The sequence below is a fragment of the Notolabrus celidotus genome, chromosome 19 (assembly GCF_009762535.1).
Source record: "Notolabrus celidotus isolate fNotCel1 chromosome 19, fNotCel1.pri, whole genome shotgun sequence".
NCBI lineage: Eukaryota > Metazoa > Chordata > Actinopteri > Labriformes > Labridae > Notolabrus > Notolabrus celidotus.
Genome location: NC_048290.1, coordinates 15,952,319 through 15,968,874, shown reverse-complemented (window position 1 = coordinate 15,968,874; position 16,556 = coordinate 15,952,319). Strand labels below are relative to the sequence as shown.

Below are 16,556 nucleotides of genomic sequence, written 5' to 3'. Positions count from 1 at the left end.
TGACTCTTAATTCTTCCTCTCAATTTTGTGTGTGTGTGTGTGTGTGTGTGTGTGTGTGTGTGTGTGTGTGTGTGTGTGTGTGTGTGTGTGTGTGTGTGTGTGTGTGTGTGTGTGTGTGTGTGTGTGTGTGTGATACCCAGGATAATAACATGAATGTAGTTCAGTGAAAGTACAAAAATCATCTCTTTACATTATATAAAATTACTCTGTTGTCCTCCATGTTTCTGTCACTCATCCCCGTCTTTGTCTTTATTTTAAATTCATTATTTTTTTAATTATTTTTCAAATGTATTCCTCTTTCTCTCTTATTTTTCCCCACTCCTTTTTGTCTCCTATCCTCACCACTTTTCCTCCTCTCCTTGTCTTTTCTCCTCTTTTTGTTCCCTATCCTCTATCAGTGTTACCTCTCCTCATTTCCTTTCCTTCCTCTTGTTGCCTCTCTGTCTCCTCCTCTTTGCATTCCTTTTCACTTTCTGTTCTTTATCTCATTTCATTTCCCCTTTCTCAGTTTCTTCTAATCATTCTCTCTTCCTCTTACATATGTTTCATCTCACCTTGAGGTAGAGCCTGTGTCCACTAACAACATCATCTGTGCTAGAAGCGCCCGTTTCCACCAATGAAGCTCAGCGTTTTCAGAGAGTCCTACATGCACGAATCACACTCAGCTCTCACGGAGTTCTCAGTGGAAAATAATTCAACCACTTGTTTTTTTAAGGGCTCAATTTCCAGGCCTAGAGCTGCTAATGCCATGATTTCTTTGGGGCCAGTAACAGTGAGAAGTGCTCTGAAACTGAGGTTGTGGGTGCTTTCAGGGCTAAAATACGCTCTTAGTGGACACAGGCCCTCACTTCCCACTTTCGTGTCTCCTCTCTTTGTTTCCACTCTTCATTCCTCCTCACTGTTTTTGTTTCTTTCCTTATGCTCTTTGCACATTTCATCTCATGTCTTCATTTCCTTCTTACTTATTTCCTCCTCTCCTTGTTCATTCCTCATTTCCTCTCTTAATCCCTTCCCAATCTTTGTGTATCCTCTTTTCATTTCATCCCCCTCTCATCACTGCTCTTCTTGTTTTGTTTTAGTTTAACATTTCGTCTTCTGTTCGATGCCATTGATATCCCCTCTCTTCTTTGCTCTTATTGTCTCCTCTCTCCTCTTCGGTTAATCTTCATATCAGCTTTTAAAAGATTACTCTTCTTCTTTTTCTGCATCTATCTTTTCATTGCTTCTCTACTTATTTCCCTCCTTTCCTCTTATGTCTTCTTCTCGTCTTCTTCTCCAGGTTTTGACTTGAACAATTTGCCATATTTTCTCTGATTGACCTCATCTTGAGGTTCAGGTAGAGTTATGGTACCTGGACATTTGTAACATATGAATTTAACACCTCTCCCTCTCTCTTCACTCATCCCCTCATCATCCTTCAGTTCACATCGGACTGTCCTGTCTCGTTTCTCTCGATTCAGTTCGACTCTGGCCATCACTGCTCATTTTAGCTTCCCGTTTTATTCTGAGTGTCTCCTATTCGGCACAAAGTCCCTGAGAGATGTCCTGCAGCCTGGAGTTTGGCTGCTCAGAACCAACATGAACATTTTCACATCCTTTTATGGCAGCAAAACGACTACCAGTGAGTCTGAGACAACAAAGAGAACATTTTTATCAGAAACAGAAATGTAGAAATCATTTTGCCAAATCGGATATCGTTTGATTTTCATTTGGAGGTACAACACAGTTAAGTGAAACCCAATAAATGTTGTCTTCAAGGCTTTTAAAGCTCATTATGACTGCAGTGGTTCCATGGGCGGTGTGGTGTCTGAAATGTTCCCAACAGAGAAGGTGTAAAAGTGTTTGATTACACAGCATCATTTGGCGAAAAGACTCCTCAGTGTGTCTCAGTGAGAATATGAAGGTTAGAAAAACCACCAGAGTCTCTTTTTCAGCTTCAGTAATAACAAAACATCGGTTTACTACCGCTCTCACAGACCTTTTCATTACTTTTATTCACTTATTGAGATGCAGTTATTGTGTTTTTATGGATTCTTTAGACTCAGATGAGACCTAAAAGTCAAATTAGGTAACACTTTCATCCAAAACAAAACTTAAACTACATTTATCAGGATAAAGAGTAAAACTTGAGGAGTGTGCTTGGTTTGAAGAAAAAAAAACATCCAAACAAACATAATGACAGTCTTTCTGATCACCACACACACTGTGCAATGTGTGTGTGTGTTTGTGTTTGTGTGTGTGTTTGTGTTAGTGTTGGTGTGTGTGTGCATGTGTGTGTGTGTGTGTGTGTGTGTGTGTGTGTGTGTGTGTGTGTGTGTGTGTGTGTGTGTGTGTGTGTGTGTGTGTGTGTTGGGGATGGTGTGTATGTGTGTGTGTGTGCGTGTGTGTGTGTGATGGGGGAAGGTGCAGGCCTAGAGTTAATTATAGAGTATGGTTGGAGACCAGATGAGAACAGAGATACTACAGAGCTCACACAGGTGCACTCACACACACACACACACACACACACACACACACACACACACACACACACACACGCACACGCACACGCACACACATGCACACATATGCTTGATGTTCTCACAGCGTGACCACTGTCCTCATTTCTGTCAATCAGAGAGCACTTATTACCGTCATCAACATTTGTATGTTTGTGTGAGTGTGTGTGTGTGTTTGTGAAGGTTTGCTGTTGTATACATGTTCCATTACTTTACATAAGCACACAACTCTGAAAGCTTGAGAATATATCTTTAAAATAACATAATTCTCTAACAACTAACGTCAGATTTCCAGCAGCAAATTCAAGCTTAATTTTTGATTTTGTTGGTTTTGTTTGTCAGAAATATTTGACACCAAAAATGCTAATAAGTCATGTCCCTATTTGGGCAAAAACTCGTAATGTTAATATCTTCTGAACCTTTGCGTTTATAAAAAATTTCACCCCCCGTATAGTGTTTTGAACCAGGCTGTAAACATGTTTATTTCTGCTGTAAAATATCGTGAATTGGTGTGTGTATGTTTTCCAGTGTTTCTGCAGCCAGCCTCAAGTGGATGCTCGATGAACTGCAGTTTATAACACTTCCGCATGGTCTTCATATTTTGAGACCGGTGGTTGCCACTTGGTCCAGACATGAGAGCATCAGGCTGAAGTCTTTTAAGCGGCTTTTGAAAGTCTCTAGTGGGAGGTAGACATACGTGGTTTGCAAGTAGAAGCAAACGTTGGGGCCTGTGGTCCAATTTTCTGTGAAGGCTGTCAATCAAACTCTGGACAGGACCAAACTAACGAGCTGAGGCTGCTTTAAAATCTGTGTTTCACTTCTCATAGTACCATTTTCTTTATTTTCTCTGAGGTGAAGACAAAATGCAAAAACTAGATGACCTTGTGACGGTATATCTGTGATTTTAGCAGACATATTCTGCAAATAAAAAGCTGCCGTGCATTGAGACTGTCGAAGATGTGATTTATAAATTTGTGCCGAAGCAGCTGGCGAACATGGTGACACATTTGTGCGTCAGCAGGTGAATAAGGGGATTTTCCCTGACGTATATGAAAGTAACAAACACAGAAGTGTGTCGCTTATTTTGGCAGCTCCTTCTTAAAGATGGAGTGAAACACACAAACCCTTTTTTAACATCTTGTTTCCCGTTTGACGTTTTTATAAGGAACGGGATCCAGTCTGGGCTAATATCGCTTGTAATCAGTTATTTCTTTCTGCTCCTTGTTCCTCCATAAATCCCTCTCTTTAAATAATACAAAGAGCGGCTCAATGGTCCTACTTGGGTACAGGCCTGTTTTTGTCCTCAGTGATCCAACACATACGCACATGGACACACGCACACGAGCACACACACTCATGCACAGAGGCTAACTGTATTAATATGAGTCTGTTTTGTGTCAAGCAGGTCTTAATAGGATCAGTGTGAGAGACATGGAGCTGTCTGTCAGTCTAAGTTCATTAACTGATGATAGATGACCTGTAGAGAGTGTGTGCATGTGAATGTGCGTGTCAGTGTGTGTGTGTATGTGTGTGTGTGAGGGAGAGAGAGAGGTATGAATGTGTGCTTTAAAGAGAGTATTTTCCAGCCTGTGTGTAAATTCTCTACCTCTCTCTGGTGTAATTTATAGCCCTCAATCGGAGGCCTTATCAGGTGCAGGACACATGGATGCCTCCTTCTTACTCCTTCTCTCCTCCTCCAGGATGTCTTTCAACTCCTGCACACCAACTTGTATTTTTCTCTCCCCCTCTTCCTCTCCTCCCGCTCCTCCAATCTTTCTCCTCTCTTCTTTTTTAATACATGAGGATGCTTTCTCTAATTGCTCTCCTCCTCATCCTCCTCTTCCCGATCTTCACCCCCTCTTCTTCAGCATCTGAACCAAACTCTCCTGCTCTACTTTTATTTCATTCTCACCATTTCCTCACCTGTTTTTGAGCAAACTTTATTTGCAGGTCAAGAGCACAAATAACACAGTTCAGAGCAGTATGCAGAAACTGACAGAATAACCAGGTTTAATACTCCAATAGATATGATATTGATCAGTTTGATGGGTTTCATACTGAACTCTGGTTAAAGTTAACCTTTTGTCTTGGTGCCAAAATGTTAACCTGGTGCCCATCATGCGTTCCTTTAACACATGTGTTGTTCTTGTATAATATAGTTCATGTGTCCATCATAGTGCTTGTTTTCATGCCCTAAAGGTGTTCCCTTAATACAGATCATGTTTTGTTTCACTTTGTCCAAGCAATCCAGTGCATGTTCCCTAAATCCATTCTAAAAATAAAGCAGGATGAGTTTCTTTGTTAATAAAAACACGACTTACACATGTACAGGACAGCATCAGTGAAGAAATAAGAGACACCACTTTGTCCACAGGGGGACAAACTGAAAGTTCCTCATAGGAGCTTTAAAGGCACTCAATGAGACCCGTTCCTTAAATCTCAGGTCTGTGATTTGCAAAAGGCCGAAGGAAAAGTTCCTGGGACTAAAGATTGCAAGTTCCTGAACTATTCTCTCTGATGTACACTACCAGTCAAAAGTAGTGTTAAACAAAGCAGAATATGTTTTATATTTTAGATTCTGTGAAGTAGCCCCCTTTTTCCTTCATGACAGCTTTGCACACTCTTGGTATTCTCTCAGTCTGCTTCATGAAGTGGTCTCCTGGAATGGTTTCTAATGAACATGAGCCTTGTCAAGAGTTCATTTGTAGAATGACTTGCCTTCTTAATGTGTTTGAGACCATCAGTTGTGTTGTTCAAAGGTAGGGGTAGTAAACAGTGGATAGCCCTATTTGACTACTGTTGTAATCCAGTTTATGTCAAAACTAGATTATTTCATAGTTTTGATGTCTTCAGGATTAATCTACAATGTTGTAAAATAAATAAAAAATATTGAATGAGAAGGTGTGTCCGAACTTTTGACTGGTAGTGTATGTTAGAAGCTATGAAGCAAGCAGACCTAAAGTAGACTTGTAGATAGTTTTTTGTTCTCATTATCAGAGATACAGTTCCAGAAAGTAGTTCCCTAAAACCAACATTCTTTAATGCTTGTGTCTCTATGTTTGCAGTCTTCATGGTTAAACAGGCGCACCTTAAACAGAGTCTACAGTCCGCTTGTTCGACTCCTGACCTCCATTCTTTGTTGCACGTCTTCCCCTGCTCTCGTCTCCTCACACTCCCTTTTTCTCTTCAGTTGTCTCAACAGATTAAAGCAAAAACATCCCAAGATATCACTTTAAAAACTATTTGTGTTTCCTAAACTTGCATTAGATTCAACGTCAGTTCCAAAGTTACGACTAACCGACCCGAAATCTAACTGATCAAGTTTGGTTCCTCAATAGAAGTGATTGACTTCATGTTGGTTGGTAGTCTGACTTCACTTTAACTCTTTGATTCTCCCAAATCAAATATAGATCGCTTAAATCTCTAAATCAAAGATGATAACTCTGGTCCATACATCTAAACATGATCGTGTCTCTGCAGACAACCAATGCAGTGTAATGGAACTGATCATTTCGTCTTCTTTCCATCAAGTCTTTTAATGTAATCTTATGTAAACCCAGAAAAAAATATTCTTTTCTGATATGTTCTTCAAACAAGTCGCCCAGAGGTGCTTTTGTCGAGGTGGTGACTCTTGGTTTGACTCCAAAAGGCTTATTGTAACTGAACCAGTTAAGTTCTATTGTACACACACGCATGCACGCACGCACGCACGCACGCACGCACGCTCGCACGCGCACACACACACACACACACACACACACACACACACACACACACACACACACACACACACACACACACACACACACACACACACACATACACACTGACACTCAGACATGGATAAGCTGACATTCCAAATGACTCGACAATGAATGTAAGCTGCTCACTATACACATACTGGCACAATAGAGAGCCTATTGAGGAGAGATTTGTGCTCTTCAATGAACCAGACTACTGTGAGTGTGTGTGAGAGAGAGAGAGAGAGAGAAAGAGAGACTGTGAGTGTGTAATGTAAGCGATAGCGTTTGCACATTTCAGGCGACCTGGACCTATCCACCTGTGCTGTTAAAAACACACCTCCTCCATCCTTCACTCTTTCTTCATTCGATTTCAGTCTTTCTACAAATCCTCATTTTTAGACAACAACGCAGTTTATTTTTGTGTTCAATGGCTGATACATTGGTACATCACAATGAGCAGTACAAGATGTGTTCATTGTTGGAAAGAGACGGGATGCTGCGTTACATATTTTGATTAATGTCTACATGTTTCTAAAGGAGGTGTTGCATACAAAATTAATACAAACGTGAATATTTTTGAGAGTAGAAGTTATTCAACTTGATTGACAAATTCTAATAACACTGTTGGTAACACCTACAGATAGCGAGAGCAAGTCAAGACATACGTTTGCATGTCATCTTGCAGACAAACCTGCAAAGTATGACTTCAAACTTTTTACAAACCTGAATTATGATGTTGTTACTTAAGCATCCTTTTGATCTGAGTGTTACTTACATCCCAGTAAAATCTGTGTTCCTTGAGTGGGGGTTAATATTTCTCCAAAAGCCTAAGTAAGCTGACTAGTTGGTTCTTTGTTGCGTTGAGACTGCAACTCAAAGGAGGCTGTCCCTCCAAGAAAACCTGGCTCTTGTCATGCCTAACAGGTCATCAAACGAGGAACATGCAACTTGAAGTTGCTTGAAGAAGCAGACATAACCTCTTGTGAAGGTGACATCATTATACTAATGGGGTGCTTTTTCAGACATTCGTATCTTGAAGGGTAAATGATTGTGTTAACCAAAAAGATATGGCACCAAATTTTGCTTTGATAAGGTTTGAGGCTACGCAGCAACCTGTGGGGATGAAACATAAAGCCAAAGTGGACCTGCAAAGGAAACAGTACCCTGAAGTGTCCACATGAGGCTGTTTGCAAAGCTAAGGATGCTGATGGAACTCATATGAAAGGGACAATTTTTTACAGTAGAAATTAATGTGTTTGCAGCCTGGTGCTAGAAATGGTCTTGCCTCTGCAACTCCACAAGGATAATTCTGTCATATAACTCTTTAAGTTTGATTTTATCAAGAGTGTTATGCATCATTAAGGGCACAGCTGATTTGACTGACAAATTATTGCATAGTTGTGTGCCAGGCAGCAAGGCTATGGCCTAAACTCAAGCTCTTTGATGGTTTCTACATTAACCAAAAGTTAGCGAGCGTCATCTTTTCCAAAGTGGTGGCTATCGTCTTTTGGCTTCATAATGCCGAAAGGAAAGAAACCAATGGGTGACGTAACTGAGACTGCGTCCATGTTTTGTCTAGTCTATGATTTGGGTTTTATTTCTTGGCCTTGGTTGAATTTCATCAGTCACTCTATTTTACTCCAGACTGAAACACGTGAACAGCATTTGCGGTCCTCAGATGATGAACCCTTGGAGGATTTTCATGACCCGGTGACTTGCATCCATGTCAATGAAGGCTCAGTTTCATTTTGATTGGATTTATTGCTTTACTACAGGCATCCACGTTTGTTTTTGCTGGATTGTCAGGACTTTGGTATTCCGTGATATGTAGCACCATTATCAGGTCACCTGTGACCTCTTGGTGCAAAGACTGACCTTTGACGGATGTAACATATATCCAGAGTGATGACACGGGGGGATTAAGGTTCTATAGGAGGCTTACAGGACCATTAAATTTCACTGAGGCACGATAAAGGCTTTACATCATAATCAATAATGTTTAATGACATGGATCAGAGAGAGAGAGAGAGGGAGAGAGAGAGAGAGTGCTTTCTGCTGCTGTAGTTGTTTACTATAATATCATACAGTAATGATCAGTCACATGATCGTTTCAGTGATTGAAAAGTGGATCAAAGGACTTCAGATGTTCACTACAGCTGCTCTTGAGTCAATGTCAACATCAAGAACAATCAAATGTTCTGTGCACATGTTTCCTGAGTGTATGTTTCTTCTTTTTTCTGAATGTGAAATGACTCTCTGTTTACTCCCTGCACAGTATTGATGGATTGATTGAAACCTGTCTCTCTCTTTCTTTCTCACACAGATATGGAGGAGAGATCGAGTGCAGGGTCATGGCCGAGTGGAAGCCGTTCTTCAAAGGTAACTAACAACAATGCTACTTTCTTTTTTACTATGCACACTGTGAAAATAATTTACTTTTGCACTCAAAGTACAACTCTTAAAACAGCTTCCTCTACCGTCTCTCTCTTTGTGTCTCTCTCTCTCTCTCTGTCTCTCTCTGTCTCTCTCTCTCTCTCTCTCTCTGTGTCTCTGTCGCTCTGTCTCTCTGTCTCTCTCTGTCTCTCTCTCTGTCTCTCTCTCTCTCTCTCTCTCTCTCTCGGTCTGTAGCTTTATGCCTTTGATTATGAATATACGGGATACCCCTCAGGCGTCAATTTGGCACATTGTGTGTGCTTGGTGTGCGATAATAAGTCACATAAAGTTAATTTTATTATGCTATCACAGTTTAGTAAACTCTTGGGGAAAGGGTTAGGTGTAGAAGTCCATTAATCGTGCTTTTATTTATTATATGCCTGACAAATAATGCAGTATAACAAAAGTGAAACAAGATTGACTGAAGCTCATTTTATTTAGTTGTTTCACACTTTGTCCTCTGGAGGAAAGAAATGCAGGATTGATAACACTGAAGTTAACATCTAATTCCTAGCTTTTGATTTAGCTGTTAAGGGGAAAGTTCAGGAAAGCAGTTCCTGATCCAAAATCTCAACAATCAGATTGGTCAAATCTGGACTAGATTATCCCAGAGGGGTTAGAGATTTTTGAAGACACAGTGTCAGATTTGTGAAACATTTCTTCTATTTGGGACAGACTTTATAAAAATCGCTAACCTTTCTGTGAAAATCAAGTCAAGATCTTTCAAGTCTAGGTATAGTGGTTTGGATGAGGACCCAGTTCCTTAATCCTCTCTTATTAACAGCTGAATCAGAAGCTTCAAATAAGATGGAAATTTTAGCGATGTGATATAAACCTAGGCTCCCCAAAAACTAGCTAACTTTCCAGCATTTAAGCTAACTTGAAACTCAGTACATCTAGAAGATGTTACATTTTGGAAGCTGGTGTTTTCCATTGCTCAAACTTTCAATGCTAAGCTTATATAAGACTGCTGACAGCAAATGTAGTCCACAAATTTGAGAGTAGCAGTTTTTCCATAACATTTGGTTGTCCATTTTTAAGTTTTTTTTATTGTGTTGTTTGAATAAAATGAGAATAAAAACTGAGCAAAGTGTTAAATCAGGCAGGCCACCAAGTCAAACTCAGACCATAGTGCATCAGCTGTTCTTAATACCAGCCCCTATCAGCTGAAAGCTCAACTGATTACATCTACACATCCAATTAGCAAATAAAAATGTGCATTCTATTTAAACTTCAAACTATAGCCTGCCTTCTCTCCCTGCAACCCGCTTTACAACCCTCCTCCATACCAGCTCCTCCTTTTATACTGTGTGGGATTTTACCAGTGCCGTATTGTCACTGATGCCCGCTCTGTTCCGAATCCTTGGAGGTCTTTGCTGCTGCTCTCCCTGCCTTGGCTTTTCATGCATGCACATGGAAGAGAGGGGAGGTGTGCTCTTCCCACCTCAGGCTTCGGCATTCCACGTACCCATGTGGAAGGGCAGGGAGCTCGCAGAACACAGCAATACCACCAGATATAACATATAGCATGCAAATAATAAACTGTCTTTGACAGTAGTGGTCCTGAATTAAATAGTATAGAGGAATATGAAAAACATCATATCTGGAGACTCAGATGAGGCCATCCAAAAAGCATTTTTAACACTTTAAAGAATTGAACTCACGTGTATGAAGGTGATGTCACCGTTCATCCTAAATATCTGTCTCTCTCCACAGAGTTACGCAGAAGGGTCTCAGTACATGGCGTCACATGACAGCCTCTCACCTCCCTACGCCAACTCCAGGCTTGCAGGTACATCACATACTGTGTGTGTGTGTGTGTGTGTGTGTGTGTGTGTGTGTGTGTGTGTGTGTGTGTGTGTGTGTGTGTGTGTGTGTGTGTGTGTGTGTTGATATTTTGCAGTGCTTTTCTTTCTCTCCATCAACTTCGTATTCTCTGCTCTGCTGGGTTTTGATCTTCCCCCGTGTGTGTGTGCGCGAGCGCGTGTGTGTGTGTGTGCAGAGAATTAGTGAAACACTCGCGTACACCGGAGGAGACAGGTCATCTGGCATGCAGTTTCTCTCTTTCTCTCTGCCCGCTGTGTGGAAAACGCTAGGCGGTGTGTGCTCATTTACCCATGATGCTCTCTGCCTCTGGCTCTCCGATGTGGCGCCAGTTGTGAGCAAATGGCCACTGACACAGATAATCTGCCTCTCTCTCTCACACACACACACACACACACACACACACACACACACATACACACACACACACACACACACACACACACACACACACACACACACACACACACACACTAACAGACATATATAATCACTCACACAAACACACATGCAGATGTACTCACACACCCACACACCCACACACACAGAGAGCTTAATTACCTTTGACTAGATGCATCAAATATGGAGGATGTCAGCTCTCAGAGATTTGACTCTACCTGCTCTTTTTCTGTCTCTCTCATTTGTTGGTTTTAATGTGCTCTGAGCTAAACTGACACTTTCCTGTAAATAAGAGTCCTTGCAGCATTTTGATTCCTGCAAACACACACACATTAAGGTCATTTATCAACACCCCATCATCACACAATCTTATTTTATGCAAAAACATCAAATAGGCTTTTGCACAATTATTTAAAACATGACCTCATCCCTTTGTGTTTTCATTCAGTTTTGACTCCGTGCAAAAACTTTGTCAAAGAAATGTTAAAGTTGAGAGTGGTGGCTTGTTGCTGTGGTTGGAATGATCCATTGTGTGTGCCATGTGTTGTGACAGTGTTGTGATTATGGTATGAAGCTGCAGAGGCACAGAGGGAAGAGGCGATGCAGAGTCAGAAATGGAAATATTGCATTCTTCATCTGGCACACGGGAGCTGCAATTTACTTTGATAATGATAACACTAAGAGACAGAGACAGCTACGGATATGGAATATACACACACACACACTAACACATGCAGTTTCACAATTTCTACACTGTTGTAGAAAACATCCTTTCCAGTTTTACCACTGACTCTTCTGATCAGAGTAAATCAGATTGTTTCTGTGTCTTCGGGTTTTTTCTCATCTTCTCTGCATATCCTGATAGAAAATGTGTTGTTTCAGTGTCAATACTAAAAACCACAGAGCTCTTATTAACAACAGTGAAGGTGTGCTACCTGGTCCTGAGTGTCTGAGTGAGACGACTTCACTTCTTTCCACAAATGTTAGCGACGCAAACAGAGAAGAAGACAGATTGACAGCCTCGATTTAAATCTGATGTACTGAAAAAGTTCTTAAATGCTGGATATGTGGTTGTAAATGTGCTTTAAAGTCTTTTTAAGGTACAGTAGTTACTGCAGCATTGTTCAGGTGGTTGTTTAATGGTTGGTTGTGTATTGCTTCATGCTGTAGGGATATTATTGGTTGTTGCTGTCCCTTGGTGATTGCTGTGTACATGCTTGGTAAATGAAGTTTCTGGGTTGTTGTGTGGTTGACCGATTACTCTGCTTGGTGTGAGCGTGTTTCTCATAGTAGTTCATTTCCCTCTCCAGGTATCTTCCTGTGGTCAAAACTCTTCTGTTTTTCTTACCTTTACCTGCGTTTGGATGAATTACACAGCCTGTATGCAGATGACACTCAGAAGGTGGTTACCCCTCACCTGCTGCCTGCTTCTTTATACAGCAGTCATGTCAGCTTACTTTTCTAAATGATTTGAATTTCATTAAAATCCTCCCCTTTCACCAAAACTGAAACGTAGTGTTTGAATAATAATCCGATACAGTATAGATTTGACTGTTTTATGGCATAAGAAAAATTTGCTGTGCACATCCTTTATTTCCTTCCTGCCCTTTTCAGTTACTAAGATATGATGTTTACTTTTGGTTTCATTGCAGTATGATTGTCTTGCAATCACTGCGAAAGGGAAAGCAGAGCGACAGCAAGAGGCCTGTTTTGGATTCGGACTAAAGGCTGTACGCTCCACCTCCCATTTCTTCCCCAGTTTTTGAGACAAGTAGATGGAGAAGACGCAGAAACAAGAGCTTTAGAAAGAAGCTGCTGGATTAGAGAAATGGAACATGTCGTGCTGACTGATATAAAATCACTGTCTGTACATCTGCACGATGTAAGAAGGTCGGGCTCTCTGGTTAATGACTGTAATGTAAGAATATGGGGAATATACATTGTTGAATGTGTGTGGCCAAATCAAATAACAGAGTTTTAGCAGCAGACATAAAAGATAGCAGGAATGGAGCTTCACAAACTTGAACACCTCTGCTGAGGTTTGAGTCACTCTGTTTTTCATTCTACGAAGATGTCATGAGGATGAGGAAATTCATCCGTCTCCTTTGTCTCATCCTTTGTGTGAGCGATGTCGTCCTCGGGTCGCTGTCTTGATTCTCACCTGAAATGAACTCAAACAAAAGAAGAAGGAAGCACTGCAGAGTTTAATGAACCCAGCATGAACATGTGCGAGTGTGAACGCAGCCTCTCTATCTCTCTGTCTCTTTCTCTCTGCCTCTCGTTCTCGCTCTCCCCTCTCTAACCTTGTCTGTCTTTCTTAACCCCCCACCATCAGATTAGAGTGATGTTATGCTCTAGATAATCAGCGAAGGGATTAGTGTCATCTCAGCGACCCCACTAGATTAATCTGCCGACACACACACACACTTACACACACACACACACACACACCACACACACAGAAAAAAAAACACTGTGATCTAGCTATCAAACAGTGTGTGTTTAGTGTGTAAACGTGGACTTTCTTTGCAGACAGTTGTGTAGATGTTTGATGCTTTTATTTTGTGTGTTAGGATATTTTGGTTTGAATTTGTGAATCCAACTTCTGTGTGTGTGTGTGTGTTTGTGTGTGTGTGCGTGTGTGTGTGTGTGTTTCTTCTCTCACTGAGAGGTAAGTGTGTCAGAATGTGTGATGTAAGCTTTGGTATGTGGTTGAATGTAAGTTGTGTGTTTTTTTATACAAGTGAGTGCATTTACGATTTGGTGTGTGTGCAGTGTGTTCATCGTCATTTGATGTGTGTGTGTGTGTGTGTGTGTGTGTGTGTGTGTGTGTGTGTGTGGGATACTGGCTTTCATTAAGTAGTTTTGCGTGAGCCGTCTTTGTGTGTATCATGTCACAGAACGTTTCACTGGTGTGTCTCTGTGTAACAGTGTGTGCTTCATATGTGTATGTGTGTGTGTTATCAACATGTTGTCTTTGCTTGTCTGTAAACGAGAATGAGTGTGTGTGCCCGTCGTAAGTTTTTGCGTACATTTCGACTCTTTGTGTGTTTGTGGCTTTAATGTGTGTAAGTGTGGTGGTTCGGTGTGTGTGTGTCTACCTATGTGAAGTGGCTTTGCAGAGCAGGTGCACCGCCGTGAACCCCCTCCTTCCCTGTAACTGTCACCTACATAGTAAATGAGAGGCTGAGTGGTTTCAGCCTGTAAGCACATTCTGTTCTGTTATAAATAAACGATCTAACGCCGCTTCAGTCCAATTCTGATGCACAAAGTTTACAGATCAGAGGATGTGTCTTTCAAACTACATTTTCAGGCTATGGCCACCCTTTTTTTAACCTAACGTCCTATTGCTTGCATTGATTTAAATTGATCCTTCGGGGTGTTTTCAGCTCGGCAGAAAGACTGGACGTAGGAAACACAAGCAGCTTAGCTCCATCAGAGGTGAAACAGAACTTAAGCTTTAGTTATGACATGATATTTTTCCCTTCTTCATCTTCTGTGTCTTAAGGTGTGACCTCTGTTTGGCTGCACAGACACTTGCAAATCTTGCACTTTGCACAAAGGTAGTGCGACTGTAAGCGAAATACTAACGCTAACATGCTAAAATGCTTACTCTGACAATCTTATGCTGCTGTTTTGCATATCTTATTATCACCTTGTTTATGTGAGGTTGAGTGAAAATATTAAAACAGAAGTAAATCAAGTGGGGAGTAGGTTAATTTTTTATAGACTTGGATAAATTTGGAATTTGTCCTGCAGCCTGTGAAGGTGCATCCCCTGCAGGCCGTTACAAATAATGCAGGTGTAAGGCGTTTCAGAATCAGCAATACATCCACTTCTAACAGTTCATCTCTATCATGTATTCTTCGCCTCTCCATATCCTCTTGCTGAGGCATGTCAGTGTGAACCAAGAGGCAACCTCTGGTCTAAAAATATGAGTCCAATGCGGAAGTGCTAAAAACTGCAGTTCATCGAGGATCCACTTTGAGGCTGGCTCCGGAAGTACCGGAAACCACAAACACACCAATTAAAAAAAAACGATCTTTACAGCAGAAATAAACATGTTTACAGCCTGGTTCAAAAGAAGAGTGTAGTCTGGATAGCTTATTTCTCGATCGGCACACACTGTACAGGGGGAGCCAGGTCTGGAGTCAACAGGTCAGAGGTTTTCAGAGGACCATAAAGACAACATGGATGAGGAGAGGAGGAGGAGAAGAAGCCTTGATTCAGTAAAACCTCAGTCACATGACTCCAGCTGTCCAGCAGTCCTGCTCCGTGCTGCGATCTGAAAAAGCAACTGCTGGGAATCTGTCCGTCAAAGAACAAGTGATGCATCCCTTTAACAGGTTGAATAGGTTGAAGGGTGCAGTGTACATTTTGTCAGATCTGCATCAAGTATGTTGTGGATACAATTTATTCACTATTTCACTACAAATTCCCTTCGTCCATGAAACTTTCTCATTGTCATTAATGATTTTTCCTGATGCATACCAGTGAGAAAAACACAAAGAATTGGGGGAAGTCAGTATTTGACGTTTGCTGCAAACGTTCAAACCTCTGTCAAAGCCTCATGCTATCCTGGTTCTGGAACACAGATGAATACATTTAGAGCATTTTTATGAAGACTTCTCACAGTTTTTATTATCTCTAAATCCTTAGAATTAATGATGCACGTGTTTTTTTGGAGGGGTGTACTGATAGCTTCAAAGTTACGTTTGAACAACAATTTCCCCTTTTACATTTATTTTCCTGAACCAGCTCTTGAACAAGATGAATCATAAAAGCTAGACAGGCTTGGAGTTATTACTAAAACAGTAAGTAAACAGATTTGTACGGGGAGCTCTGATGCACAAACGATATGTTTACAAAGTGAAGTGAAGTGTGCTTCTTTAAATGCAGAATGATCCGCTTCGTGTTTATCTTTGTCGTCTGTTTGAAAAATGTCCTCTAAGTCTAAAAGGTAAGGTCATTATTTACTGTATGACACACAAGTCTTAATTACACAAAGGCAGCTTTGTAAGTTGAACATTACAGTAAGGAGATGTGCTTTAAACCCGGTGATCTGCTCTCCCTCCTCCTCTCGTTGTTTTTGTTGAAATGTAGTGAGTCAGCCGTCTGTCTCACCTCTGTGTGACCTTATTAATGAGTGTTGAGCCACGAGGCCGGACCCCCTCTGAGGAGGTCACATCTGGACACTTTATATAGAAATACAAATCTGTCCTTATCTCTCTCTCTCTCTCTCTCTTTCTGTCTTCCTTCTGTATGTCTCACACTCCTTTTACCACTTTTAAAGCTTAGTCCCTCTTTCCTTCCTCAAGTTTCTACCCTCCATTTCTCTTGATGCATACATCCTATGTCATATCTTCTCTTCTCCTTCCTACTAACCTACTCTTGTCCTTTCCTCCATTACCTGTCTTCAGTTGTTCCCTTCTTTAATTCCTTTTGTCTCAGTATCATCCCCTCTTCTAACCCCCGTCTCTCCTCTGTGAAGTCCAGGCCCTCCTGTCTCCCTCTCTACCCCAGGAGCAGCTCACCTCAGCTGGGTGTGGTGCCATGGTCGTCCCCCTGTCTCTCCCTGCTGGGTGTCGGTCTCTGTGCTCTGAATATTCAAGCATAACAGGGGGAAGAAAAATGAGGAGGGAAGAAAAAGGAGACAATA

At 41.2% G+C, this 16,556-nt stretch overlaps 1 protein-coding gene across 5 annotated transcripts in view; it reads left to right on the top strand.

Moving 5' to 3' along the window:
- LOC117831332 (transcription factor 4-like) overlaps positions 1 to 16,556 on the top strand; it is a 263,290-nt gene that overhangs the window by 64,806 nt on the left and 181,928 nt on the right. For all 5 annotated transcript variants that reach the window (XM_034709977.1, XM_034709975.1, XM_034709976.1 and 2 more), the window contains 2 exons: positions 8,565 to 8,620; positions 10,391 to 10,466. In XM_034709977.1, the coding sequence (XP_034565868.1) occupies positions 8,565 to 8,620; positions 10,391 to 10,466 (132 nt within the window). The remainder of the gene's footprint in view (positions 1 to 8,564; positions 8,621 to 10,390; positions 10,467 to 16,556) is intronic.